The sequence below is a fragment of the Syngnathoides biaculeatus genome, chromosome 10, assembly GCF_019802595.1.
Source record: "Syngnathoides biaculeatus isolate LvHL_M chromosome 10, ASM1980259v1, whole genome shotgun sequence".
In the NCBI taxonomy this organism is placed as follows: Eukaryota; Metazoa; Chordata; class Actinopteri; order Syngnathiformes; family Syngnathidae; genus Syngnathoides; species Syngnathoides biaculeatus.
This window is the reverse complement of record NC_084649.1, coordinates 17,675,952-17,689,546: the sequence shown is the minus strand read 5'-3', so window position 1 is coordinate 17,689,546 and position 13,595 is coordinate 17,675,952. Positions and strand designations below refer to the sequence as shown.

Below are 13,595 nucleotides of genomic sequence, written 5' to 3'. Positions count from 1 at the left end.
TCATATCTCTGCGGAGCGGGCCGTTTCCCACTCCACTTGCGTCTTGGCAGTGCTTCTAAAGTGATCCACAAGTGAAAAAGAAGGGCGCGGGATTGGGTCGTAAAAGCAGCACGGAGCCAACTGAGGACGTGATTTTCCCAAAAAAGTATACGTCGACTCACGAGTGCGGGAATGCTGATGACAATCAATAAAGCTCAAAGACGTGTTTAATGAAACAATGGCCAACATCTGCTGATTCATCACATATGCTCCCTCATACGGCCCTGACTTCCCGTTCACTCTATTAGCTGAATGCATAGTGCACATTAAATGTGCACGTTGAATTACTACTGGTGTCCTGACAATGGTTTGGCATAACAATGGAGCAGCACGGAAAGCTCCTATGGGAGCTTTCTTTCCACATTTGGTGACACCATATGGAACGTACAGTGAAGAAAAAGTATTTGAACACCTTGCTATATTGCAAGTTCTCCCACTGAGAAATCATGGAGGGGTCTGAAATTTTCATCGTAGGTGCATGTCCACTGTGAGAGAGATAATCTAAAAAGAAAAATCCAGAAATCACAATGTTAATATTTGGTACAGTAGCCTTTGTTTGCAATTACAGAGGTCAAACGTTTCCTGTAGTTGTTCACCAGGTTTTCACACACTGCAGGAAGGATTTTGGCCCACTCCTCCACACAAATCTTCTCTAGATCAGACAGGTTTCTGGGCTGTCACTGAGAAACACGGAGTTTCAGCTCCCTCCAAAGATTTTCTATGAGGTTTAGGTCTGGAGACTGGGTAGGCCACGCCAGAACCTTAATATAATTCTTACGGAGCCGCTCCTTGGTTTTCCTGGCTGTGTGCTTCGGGTCATTATCACGTTAAAAGACCCACGGCACGACCCATCTTCAATGCTCTGACTGAGGGAAAGTAGTTGTTCCCCAAAATCTCACAATACATTGTCGCGGTCATCCTCTTCTTAATAGAGTGCAGTCGTCCTGTCCCATGTGCAGAAAAACACACCCAAAGCATGACGCTACAACCCCCATGCTTCACATTAGGGATGGCGTTCTTGGGATGGAACTCATCATTCGTCTTCCTCCAAACACGGTTAGTGTAATTATGACCACAAAGTCCCATTTTGGTCTCATCTGACCACAAAACTTTCTCCCATGACTCCTCTGTATCATCCAAATGGTCATTGACAAACTTAAGACGGGCCTTGACATGTGCTGGTTTAACTAGGGGAACCTTTCGTGGTATGCATAATTTCAAACAATGACGTCTTAGTGTACTACCAACAGTCACCTTGGACAAATGGTTGTCCCAGCTCTTTTCAGGTCATTGACCAAGTCCTGTCGTGTAGTCCCGTCTGATTCCTCACCTTTCTAAGGATCATTGAGACCCCACGAGGTGATATCTTGGATGGGGCTCCACTCCAATTGAGATTGACCATCATGTTTACCTTCTTCCATTTCTCTAATGATTGCTCCAACAGTGGGCCTTTTTTCACTAAGATCCTTGGCAATTTCTCCGTCGCCCTTTCCAGCCATGTGGAGTTGTCCAATTTTGTCTCTGGTGTCTTTGGACAACTCTTTGGTCTTGGCCATGTTACAAGTTTGAGTCTTACTGATTGTATGGGAGGACAGCTGTCTGTATGCAGCAGCTAACAACCTCACACAGGTGCATCTGACTCAGTATAATACATGGAGTGGAGGTGGACTTTTAAAGGCGGACTAACAGGTCTTTGAGGGTCAGAATTCTAGCTGATGGACAGGTGTTCAAATACTTATTTGCAGCTGTATCACACAAATGAATCGTTAAAAAAATCATAAATTGTGATTTCTGGATTTTTCTATTTAGATTATCTCTATCAGAGTGGACATGCACCTACGATGAAAATTTCAGACCCCTTCATGATTTCTAAGTGGGAGAACTTACAGTATAGCAGGGTGTTCAAATACTTATTGTCTTTACTGTATGACTCTCTGGATGAATCACAGATTTGGTCAAGATTTGACCTTGTGCAGCAGTGTTGTGCGAATTTTGTGTTCCATGAAGAGTACTCAAACCTTGTCGCCAATATCTGTACACAACCTATGAAGAAAACTCACAAATTTGTGTTTTAAGCGCAACCACTGTGCGCTATGGTAAATTAGTAAATTTATCTTATTGTAAAAATGATCTCTTTACTACAAAAAATGCATCTTTGTTCATCTATCTATATGCTGTACCAGTGATGTTTAGTGACTGGCAGAACAATTAAATGCTCTTCCACTAGATGGCTGAAGGTACAGTTAACATTTATCAACCTGTTGCCATTCAAATACCAAAATAACAGATAAACAAACCAAAATTTCTGTAAATTGAGAAAATCTCATCAATACTCAGTATACACTGTATGATTTTCAATTTTCTTTTATCACCTATTTTTTTCCAGAGCTTTTCATATATGCAATGGTGCCATGCCATACAAGCTGAATAATACCTTGAATAATACAAAGTGTGATTTTAATGAGGAAAGTAGCACTCTACAATATTGAGCTTAAATAAACTCATTTGACGTTATTTGATAAAATCTATAGATTGAAAGCGTTTGTGCATTTACTAATTCACATAACCCCTGGTGTATGCGTCTTAGACACCGGGCAGTAGTGTAATACAGTCATGTAGACAAACGGAGAAGCGTTTTGCTCTACTGCAAGCAACAAAAGGCAGTAATATTAGTCGCTCTTTGCAGAGGATAAAGGATATATACCTGAGAGCGTTGTTATATTGTCTACTTGTGTGAATCCACCATGAGGTCCAATTCTAGTTCTTTAAAGGACTATCAAACAAGTAATAGTGATCATGATCCCATACAAAATGTGTAGTTCTCTTTCTTTAGTTTGACTATTGTGACGTGAGCTGAATTTACTGTTGGCGTGTAGTGGTCTAATCTCAAATATTTACTCTCAAGTCAAAGCAAAAATCACCCAAAAGGCGGCTCATATTACGAAAAAAGTCGAGTCATCTCGCAAGGCACCACTGTAGTGTATATATTAACTGTATTTTAACCATGTAAAACTTTTTGTAGTTACTGACTGTGTAGTGGTACACACGCCTGACTTTGGTGCGGGGAGCGTGGGATTGATTCCCGCTCAGTGATGGTGTCGATATCTGCCCTGTCACTGACTGGCGACCAGTTCAGGTTGTAGTCCGCCTTTCGCCCGAAGCTAGCTGGGTTAGACTCCTGCTTTCCCGCGACCCTTGTGAGGATAAGTGGCTTGGATAAAGGAAGGATGAAGGATTTTGTGATACTTCTTCATGACAAGTGGCTTGCAACTAAATGTTTTTCCAAATCCAACCTCAGAAGAACTGAAGAAAATGTTTTTCTTTACAAAGGTGGAACAGGTGCACATAGAAGTTGTAAACTTACCAGTTGTGAGGCTCGGGGGTGAGCTGCTTGTGTAGGGCGAGAGAGAAGCCAAAAAAGGTCCCACGGTCTCCCAGCTTGTGCAACATGTGAGTAGTATCCAGGTTGAAAGCCCCCACGTGGTTGAGGAGGGTCAGCAGAGCCCACAGAAGACCCATCCTGGTCCCAGGGTGTCCACCCAGGGCCGCTTCAGCCATGCCGCAGCTTCCGAAGCAGAGTTAGAAGAAGAACTTCCAGTGATTCCGAAAAAGGAAATCCTGCTCCAGTGGCGGGAAATCCTCTTGTTGTGGCTTTTTGGTGCAGTCAGCGTAAAAGGTGGGGGGGAGCAGGCTGTGCTCGATGTGCTCCCGTCGGCTACCAGAGTGCAAGTGTGCAGTACTCGCCTCCACCCCTGTCCTCCTCCTCCTCTGTGCACCCGAGGGAGATGAGGGAGGACAAGTGCCTTGAATAGCCCCACTCACTCCTCCCCCCTCCATCCACGCACACACAGCTGACAGCAACACTCAAAGGACTGCTGCCAAAATACCAGGCAAGGTTGTCAAGGTACTTGGAGGCTACTGAATAGAGACAGATTGTGTGAAGAGAAAAAGAAATATATAAAAATACCTCAGACAGTTATATTTATTTGCTGGGTTCACACGATCCAAAAGACACACATTGAAATGCTTGGAAAAGAGCAACAGAGAAGATGTATTTAAAAAAATGTTTTTCCATGTTTTAATTTTTTTGTGTGTGTGTGATTTTATGGCACTGTATGGCACCATTTTTACTTCCTCATTTTGATCACGATATTTTCAATTATTAATCGCTTATCCGGGTCGGGTCACGGGGGAAATAGCTTCAGCACGGATAGGCGGACTTCCCTTTCCCCAGCCACTTCTTCCAACTCTTCCAGAGGGATCCTGAGGCGTTCCCAAGCCAGCCGAGAGACATAGTCTCTCCAGCGTGTCCTGGGTCGTCTCCGGGGTCTCTTTCCGGTGGGACATGCCCAGAACACCTCACCAGGGAGGCGTCCGGGAGGCATCAGAATCAGATGCCCCAGCCACCTCATCTGGCTCCTCTCAATGCGAAGGAACAGCAGCTCGACATTGAGCCCCTCCTGGATGACTGAGTTTCTGACCCTATCTCTAAGGGAGAACTTCGCCTTTCGACTCAGCTCCCTCTTTACCACAACGGACAGATACAAAGTCCGCATCACTGCAGACGCTGCACCCATCTGTCTGTCGATCTCCCGCTCCATACTTCCCTCGCTCAAGAACAAGACCCCAAGATACTTGAACTCCTCCACTTGGGGCAGTATCTGATCCCCGACCCGGAGACAGCATGCCACCCTTTTCTGACTGAGGACCATGGTCTCAGATTAAGAGGTGCTGATTCTCATCCCAGCCACTTCACGCTTGGCTGCGAAGGGCTTCAATGAGAGCTGGAGGTCACGGCTTGATGAAGCCAACAGAACCACATCATCTGCAAAGAGTACGTTGTTGTGGGGGCAACCCAACTCTACCGTACTGAATTTTATTTTTAAAAATGCAACAATGAAAAGAATGTAAAGCGGTTAATCCGTTTTTGCTTCAGTTCAGTGGACATTGTGCTGCTCCAGCTGGGATGTACACCTTGGCCACCTGGGGGCAGTATGGCACAAACACATTTACTGTATACTATTTCCCAGGGGTCACCGAGCTTTTTGAGGCTTAGGGGTACTTTGTGAGCACCGACCGTATGAAAGCCTACCTGACCTGTTTACAGCAAAGCTCCAAAATAAAAAACTCCTATACTTTACAAATATAGAAATACTTATTATTATACAGCATTTTTTCAATTTTCATTAATATAAGCAAGTCAAAATTTAAAGCACAATCAATAATAGTAAATAATAACAATTTGTGACCTGTGCTATTTTTTTAGAACATGCCCCGCGGGCACCACATGGGCGACCCAAGCAAAATACGGTATACAAAGCTATGTCAATCGATAGTTGCAGAGGAAATTTGTCTGAGTATTGTTTGTATATATACAGTTACACATACTAAGGTGAGCCTGGCCCAGCTTTTTAGATAATATACGTATTTGTATGTCTATTGAACATTTTATTTCAAAGATTTAGGAGATGACAAATAAAACTGGCTCGCAATTAGACAAACTGGATCGCATCCAGACTTCATGTTAGCTCAACTTCTGATGCAGCATACAAATGGAAACAACATTACACAAGATGGGGATTTTGTTTTATTTTGGATAATCAATTACTGGACTCTTCCTAAAAATTAACTGAAACACCCATTACCACAAAAATCTCTGTGTTCATCCGCTACGGTACGGTATAAGAACAGGAAGTACCCACCCCTCCCCCTCCCCTTCCCCAACACACATACACACATGTCCACAATATGGACTAGATTAGAGTCTTCCATAAAAAAAGTTGGACTCTTGTTGTTCCTGTGAGAGGAAAAAATGGTGGGAAAGGTCTGTTCGCAGGTTGTTGACTTTTGCAACTACTTTACGTCCCAGTTTTGCGTTCTCAGCTGCAGCTGTTCTCCTGGGACCACCTGATGACTGCTTGTTTGCAGCTGTCACCTCAAAAGTTGCGCTCAACAAACTGTCATGTGTGACGTTTGTCACATTAGATGAGGATTAATATGTGCACACTGTACCGTTTGATGTGAATAAAAAAAAGAATGGAACGATCACCATCAGGATGCTTCTAAAAGCTGTATTGTTTTATTTTGTGCAATAATTCTATTTGTGGTGTAGTTACAATGTAATCAGTTTTAATGGCAATTTTCTTGATCAATTGATTCCATAAATGTTATTTTTGTGAGGATAACATAATATCATACCCATTAAACAGAGGTACTATAATTCACAGAAAAAAGGAAAGCCCATGTATTTTATTCTAAAATGATCAATTAAAAGGTAAAATTAAACAATAACATTTTTTAAATACATAAATTCTGAAATTATTTTATTTACTTACATTTTTACAATGTTTTATTTAAAAATAGCTAAAAATGCTGAAGTTGAAATTTTTATGCATCTTTCAAGTTATATATATCTATAATCATATCGCTGTTTATTTTTTTCCAGTTTTTCCAAGTAGTAAATATTAATTTGAAAAAAATTTAGGGAAAATGTTAAAAGTAATAAATGACAAAAAATAAGCAGATAAACATTGTTGGCAATTACTGTATTAGAAAGAATTGCATTGATTTCTTTTACAGTTGACACATCATTTTATAAACCAGCAATGTTATGTTGCCTTATACTAGTCTACACATTTACTCATAATTTTAAGTGTATCTCAAATGGGGATGTATTGGATACTATTTAAAATACCATTATAAATGTAATCATCCATCAATTTTCTGAGCCCCTTATCCTCACAAGGCTTGTGGCAGTGCTATACCAGGAAAATTTTTTAAAAGAATAAAAAATGTAATTAAAAGAACATGAAGTGATTTTTCATTGTTTAAAAAAATCAAATGTTTGCTAAAATATAGCATTTTTCATCGGTATTAAGGATTTAATTGAACATGGAAAATGAAAAGATAAAGAAATGATAATGTTACAATTGTATTTTATATTAATTTTATTTGAATTACTTCATAGGTGAAGGTAAAATAAAAATGACTATTAGTTAATATTGTTGCATAAATGAGAAGGTCTTTTTTTTCATTGTCAAATTATTGTGTTGTATGTTTGTACATATTACAAAAACACAAAATTTTGGCAGCATTTTGAGGGTGCTGGAACTGATTAATGGGATTTCCATTCATTTCAATGTTTTGAGGAACAAACATGGTCAAGGGACCAATTGAACTCCCATGTTAATGCACCACTGCATAAGAAAAATGATGTAAAAGTATATCCCAAAATGAGCAGTAAATCATTCTTTAAAAAAAAGAAAGAAAGAAAGAAATCCCCTTTTAGCTTGTGTACAGCATGTAAGCGTGTGGGAAAATTGTGAGTATAAAAACTTGGATAGAAAGACCAACTGCATCCACTTGGGAGTTTTTTTTTTCCCACACACAAGGAACCCTTGTGATCAGTTTTCTGGCCAGCACAACAAAATCTTTTTAACTGTCCATGACATTTTCACATTCCAAATTGTATTATTATATTGTTTAAAACTTGGGTGCATATTCACCTTCATTGAATGTACTGTATATCGGAGAAAGGAGAGGGAGAACAGGGACATGGTGCAAACTCCACACAGGAGGGGCCGGATTTGAAACCCAACGCTTTACAGCTGCGTCACCATGCTGCTTAACTATTGTACAATATAGAGGTAATTAAAAATCTAATTCAATGGAAAAAAAGACTGTAAATAAAACAATTAATGCAACAAAAAAATGAATTAGTACGTATTTTAAGGTAATTATGGTAGAATCAGCTTATTTGCCAAATGTGTAACACCACAATTTGTCTCTGGCAGTCGGTGCCGCACGTGCAGCATCCTGATGTGAAGCCTCATTAGTAGTCAGAACACCACCTCAAGGAGAGAGCTTATTTTAGACCTCCAACAGGCAGCACATACGGGCAGGGTCATTTTTTTCCCCCTTTTTTAACACCCAAGGGTCCCTTCCATAGTCAGCACTATTACTGTATTGATCCACGGACAGTAGGAAAAGAGGAGGGAAGGATGCTGTAAGAGGGTGTGGTGCTGCTTATTACGGGATCAAATCCAAGTACATCCATGCTGGCAATTTAACTACAATTCCCTCAAGGAGAATGAGCTGAGCGCAGCTGTTTTCTCATATCGGATGCACGTTTTGGAATATCGAGGAGCGGGGGGGAGTAGCACATCACTCATAAGATGTCAACAATGCTGCAGTGCGGGGAAAAATCACCTTGTCCAAATGTGACGTTGACAACAAAAGTCCATCATCAAGTCCAAATAAACATCCGAGTGTTCCTCTGCTGTTGGATTGATGTCTTGATGATTTATACGCCGTGACCCTCCTGAGGATAAGCGGCTAAGAAAATGTATGGATGATTTATAGATACGGTGACAACAGGAAATGTCACAGGGGTATTAAAGGGTTCCGTCAGCGTGCACTTTAGAGCCTCTGTCTTTAAAGTCTAAACAGTGAACTCTTGTGGTGCATGGGGTCCATTGCACGTATGAAGAGACAATTGAGTATTTTGGGAACTATGACATGAAGCAGGCACAATTATTATTATTTTCCTTTTTTTTTTTTTTTAAAGACAGTTCTGTCAACGCAAAATATTTACAACTAAATTTTGGATCATTCTAAACGCTAAGAAAATTTAAGCACTTGAAAAATGAACAAAAAAAATCTTACACAACAATAATAACAACCCATCGTCATTAAAAACACTTGTTTTAATGTCAGTTAGATTTGCCCCCCCTCCCTTCTCCCCCACGACTGTAAATGAAAACACATTCAAGGTCATTCAGGACTTTATATTTTCACGCTGGCATTTGGCTTTTGCTGTACCTTTTCAGCTGTCCACAAAATTGCTTCATCATACCAAATGATTCCACACAAATGTGCTTCCTTCCACGCGTGTGATTTAGGGGTTGAAACCGTAGGAAGGGTTGTAGGGAGGTTGCAAATGTTCATCTGGAAGTGGCGCCACAACCCCTGGCGAGTACGGCGGAGGAACTAAAACAAACGGATCACATCATGTGACATGATGAGGAAAAATGCAAGTCTCCAGGCCAACAAAAAATGTCAAACTATTCTTTTATATTTAACACTGCTAAGAGGAGCAGTTGCATAGAGCAAACTCTATGTGAACTGAACAATTTCACACTTAAATTAAACATAAACCACGTCCTAATTATAATTTATTTAACAGTTACAAAGAATACACAAATATGCTTGGGGAATGATGAATCTGATTACAAGCCAAAGTAAGAACTCACCTGCTTCCATGTATGAGGGAGGTCCCACTGGTGCTGTGGGTACGGCGGGGCCTGCGTAATGAGCCCAGACTGGCACGGGTTGGTAGCCAGGGTGGGACGGCGAATGTTGGGGTGGGGACGCTGGCTGAGTGGGTGCGGCGACAAAGGTGGATGTCACGTCTACATGAAGTGAGATTTTTTTTTTTTTTGAATTGGTGGGAGACAACAACACACAAATGAAATGGTGTTAAATGACATGGAGCAGTGATTGCAACCTCATTAAAATCATCCAATTTCACTTTTCTCCCCACATTTCATTTTCACCAAAATTGTGAGCATTTTTCAATAGAAAATTTTATATATCTTGTATTTATGCAGGCAACATGTAGTGACATGCAGTATATTGGAATGCGAGGAATGTTATTCCACAAATGCAGCGTATGGGGGGACAAACCAGTGCAATCTGTTGGCTGGTTCCAACCCCGGATAAATTCAGAGGGTTGCGTCAGGGAGGGCATTCGACGTAAAAAAGTGCCAAACAAATATGAGCGTTCATCTAAAGAATAGCATACTGATCGGTCGTGGGGCGGGTTAACAACGCCCGCCCCCCGGCATCGCTAACCTGCAGGGCGTCGGTGGAAATTCAGCTAGTGCGAGTCGAAGACAAAAAAGAGGAGGAAACCTAATTCGTTGACAGAAGAAGATGAGCAATGCACAGAGCCTACAACTGAGTGTTGTTGTTGTTGTAGCCAAGTACGACGGTCATTACTCCATAGCAAGGTCCACAAAGTGAGCCACATCGGGCCGGGGCGTTCCACAGGTGATCCACCGTCAGCGTGGTCGGTTTTTGAGCACACTTGAAGAGATGATGCGTATCGCGGGGGACGAAGTCACACAATGGGCATTTATCGACGATGTTGTTCTCAAGTCGATGCTGATAGTTGTTGAGCTTGTGACACCAGCCCGAACGGAGTTGCGATGGCGTCAATCTCACGGGCCGCAGGAGCTGTCTTTCGGATTCGGCTACTGGAGGCGGGTAGCCGCCCAACACGATGTTGGGTTTGTAGCCGGCGATCTCGTCAGCTACGACGGTTCAACGGATACAACTGAGTGTAGGGACTTTGAATGTTGGGACTATGATAGGAAACGGATGACCATTCGAACTTGGGGGTTCTAGACTTTTGGCCGACTCCAGGGGTGGATAGGCGTGGTGCGCGCACATAGATCCATCACGAATGAGCACCAGCTCACTTTCTGGACATCGATACAGAATAACAACTGTCATACTTGACTACAAAAACAATAACTATAATGGGAAAAGCTCAGGAGTTGGTTGACATGATGATTAGGAGAAAGGTTGATATATTGCTCATCCAAGAGAGCAGGTGGAAAGGTAGTAAGGCTAGAAGTTTAGGAGCAGGGTTTAAATTATTCTACCACGGAGTAGATGGGAAGAGAAATGGAGTAGGGGTTATTTTAAAGGAAGACCTGGCTAAGAATGTGTTGGAGGTGAAAAGAGTATCAGATCGAGTGATGTGGCTGTAATTTGGAATTGAGGGTGTTATGTATAATGTGGTTAGTGGCTATGCCCCACAGGTAGGATGTGACCTCGAGGTGAAAGAGAAATTCTGGAAGGAACCAGATGAAGTGGTTCTTAGCATCCCAGACAGAGAGAGAGTTGTGAATGGTGCAGATTGTTATGGACATGTTGGTGAAGGAAACGGGGGCGACGAAGAAGTGATGGGTAAGTACGGCATCCAGGAAAGGAACTTCAGTTTAGTTGGCAAATTACTTATCTAGGTCTCATTATTCATTATCATATCACAAAAACCTGGCATTTGAGCAGGGGTGTGTAGACATTTTCTATCCACTAAATATTTGTGGGCAGCACGGTGGGGAAGCTGGAAAGCGTTGGCCTCACAGTTCTGAGGACCCGGGTTCAATCCCAGCCCTCCCTGTTCCTCCTTCATGTTCTCCTCGTGCATGAGTGAGTTTACTCTGGGCACTCCGGTTTATTCCCACATACCAAAAACATGCAACCTTAAATCGGACACTGTAAATTGCCCCAAGGTGTGATTGTGAGTGCGACTGTTGTCTGTCTCCACGTGCCCTGTGATTGGCTGGCAACCAGTTCAGGGTGTACCCCGCCTCCTCCCCGTTGACAGCTGGGATAGGCTCCAGTGCTCCCCGCGACCCTCGTGAGGATAAGCGGCAAAGAAAATTTATGCGCGGATGTTTGGTAGTGTGCCGTGACAGTTTTGTCATTTCAAAAATGTGCCTTTGCTGAATAAAGGTAGACAAACATTGACATAAAGAAAGCATCTCACTTTGACGCTGCTGCGAGTTTGGTCGTTTCTTGCACTTTTTGTACAGAAAGCAGCACGGCGCCACAAAGCAGGTGATGAGACCTACGCAGAAGATTATTGGAATGACTGCGCCAAGGATGCTTCCCAAGAGTATGCCAGGTCTCGTATGCTTCTCAAAGCGAGGCCTGCGCAGATAAACCAAAAGTAGTGGTCAAAAGTATCATTATCACAAAAATTGTAAAACAGAGCCTTTAATAATCATATTCCCCCACAATTAAATTAATTTCCACATAACAATAAAAGTCATTAGTTAAGTTAAACTGTACAGAGAATAGATTAGTACCCCAAAATTTTTTTGCTACCAGTCATGGCAGAGATCCTGCTCCTCTTGAGTTAATTGTTGTGTTTTTTCAGCGCAGCAGTATTTATCGCTGCAGGTTCCACAGCAGTACATGCCCCCACACTGGCGACCATCGCGACGGAGGCCGCCGTCGTCCCAGTAGCTGGAACAGTTGTCAGCTGGAAGGCAAGACAAGCCATATCGAAACCACAAGAATATAGATTTGCTTTCGTTTCCATAATGCGGGTTCAAGGCGTAAATATGCGCTAAAAGGATAACTCACCACATGAAGTTGGAAATAGGATGATGCATGAAACCAACACTAGAACGGACAAAACGGCTGACTTCATTACTGAAAAAACACAAACTAAAAGTGACTCTAGCACTGTTTCGGCACATGAATATCCTGTGTGTGTGTGTGTGTGTGTGCTAGCGCGTGCGCGTCCCACCCAACGGCCTAGTCACCTAACAGCATTCCTGGCAAGAACCGGCTCGGTGTAATTAATGAAGGATTGCTACTATTCAGAGGTATCAAAATAAAGTGATCAGTGAAAGTTTCACGCAGGATTATGAGTTTCAGGTCAGACCTCGCAACAGGGAAGACAACCCAGGGCAATCGTCTAAGTCCCCAAGATGAAGGGGGGCCCCAAGAGTCACCTGACATGAGTCCATAGAAAAGACAAAGGCACAGTTTTAGACACTGCAAAAAATGTGTCAAAAATACGCTACCCAAGGCTCCTTAGTACCTGTTGCCTGCTGGTGGTGAGCTGCTGGGCACCTCAAGAGGCACAGGACATCGATGATAGAAATGTTCTTGTTTATTGGGGGATGGCGGGGTTCCACAGGGAAACTAAAAACACCACTGCTAGACGAGTGTATAAAAAACTGAATAATGGAAACATTTTAAACATCAATCACAAAAAATTGAAAGCAACAAACATACTGTAGGTCACAATGATGTTCAACTGCGCAACACCGCATCATATTGATTGGTGTTTACAAAAGGGGTGCTCAGTATGTTAGAGTAAACTGTTAATAATAACCAATTAATACCTCTCAGAATTGACTATCAATAAGACCAATGAGTGAAGCGGTCTAAAGATATTTCTTCATCAAGTTACAAAACCTTTTGAATCTTGGTTGCTTGTAAGTTTTTTTTTTTTAATTAAATGCTTCCAATCAAGTATTCATTTCATTTCCTCTCAAAACATCCATCCATCCAGCCTATCGCAGCTCTCAACAGGCAGGAGGCGGGGTACACCCTGAACTGATTGCCAGTCAATCGCAGGGCACATCGAGAGAAACAGCTTCACTCACAATCACACCAAGGGGCAATTTAGAGTGTCCAATTAATGTTGCATGTTTTTTGGGATGTGGGAGGAAACTGGACTGCCCGGAGAAAACAACACACAGGCACGGGAGAACATGCAAACTCCGCACAGGCGTGGCCGGGATCAAACCCGGGTCCTCAGAACTGTGAGGCTGACGCTTTACCAGCTGATCCACCGTGCCTCGCCCTAAAGTTAAAAAGTTTTTCATGACCCACAGTTTGATCATTTAAGAGGAATGAAAGTGAATCCAAATCTATGAACTTTGTCATCAGGGACCCTGCGCCCTATGACCTTATATATTCCTACAAGGGTGCGATCCCTGTGTCATGAAACATTTCAAATACAAACT

General features: G+C 42.3%; 2 protein-coding genes across 2 annotated transcripts in view; both read right to left on the bottom strand.

Moving 5' to 3' along the window:
* The window catches only part of itga7 (integrin, alpha 7), a 38,837-nt gene extending 35,080 nt beyond the window's left edge, over nucleotides 1-3,757 (bottom strand). Inside the window, exon 1 of the mRNA XM_061831869.1 lies at nucleotides 3,404-3,757. Within this exon, the coding sequence (XP_061687853.1) occupies nucleotides 3,404-3,597 (194 nt within the window). The 5' untranslated portion in view covers nucleotides 3,598-3,757. The remainder of the gene's footprint in view (nucleotides 1-3,403) is intronic.
* Nucleotides 3,758-8,769: 5,012 nt separating this feature from the next.
* Nucleotides 8,770-13,472, bottom strand: LOC133507133 (protein shisa-5-like). Its single transcript, XM_061831872.1, has 6 exons — nucleotides 12,662-13,472; nucleotides 12,199-12,572; nucleotides 11,938-12,094; nucleotides 11,597-11,760; nucleotides 9,291-9,449; nucleotides 8,770-9,027 (listed from the first exon to the last, which is right to left on the bottom strand). The coding sequence occupies exons 2-6, from the start codon at nucleotides 12,263-12,265 to the stop codon at nucleotides 8,936-8,938; spliced, it is 639 nt and encodes a 212-aa protein (XP_061687856.1). The 5' UTR covers nucleotides 12,266-12,572; nucleotides 12,662-13,472; the 3' UTR covers nucleotides 8,770-8,935.
* Nucleotides 13,473-13,595: the final 123 nt, after the last annotated feature.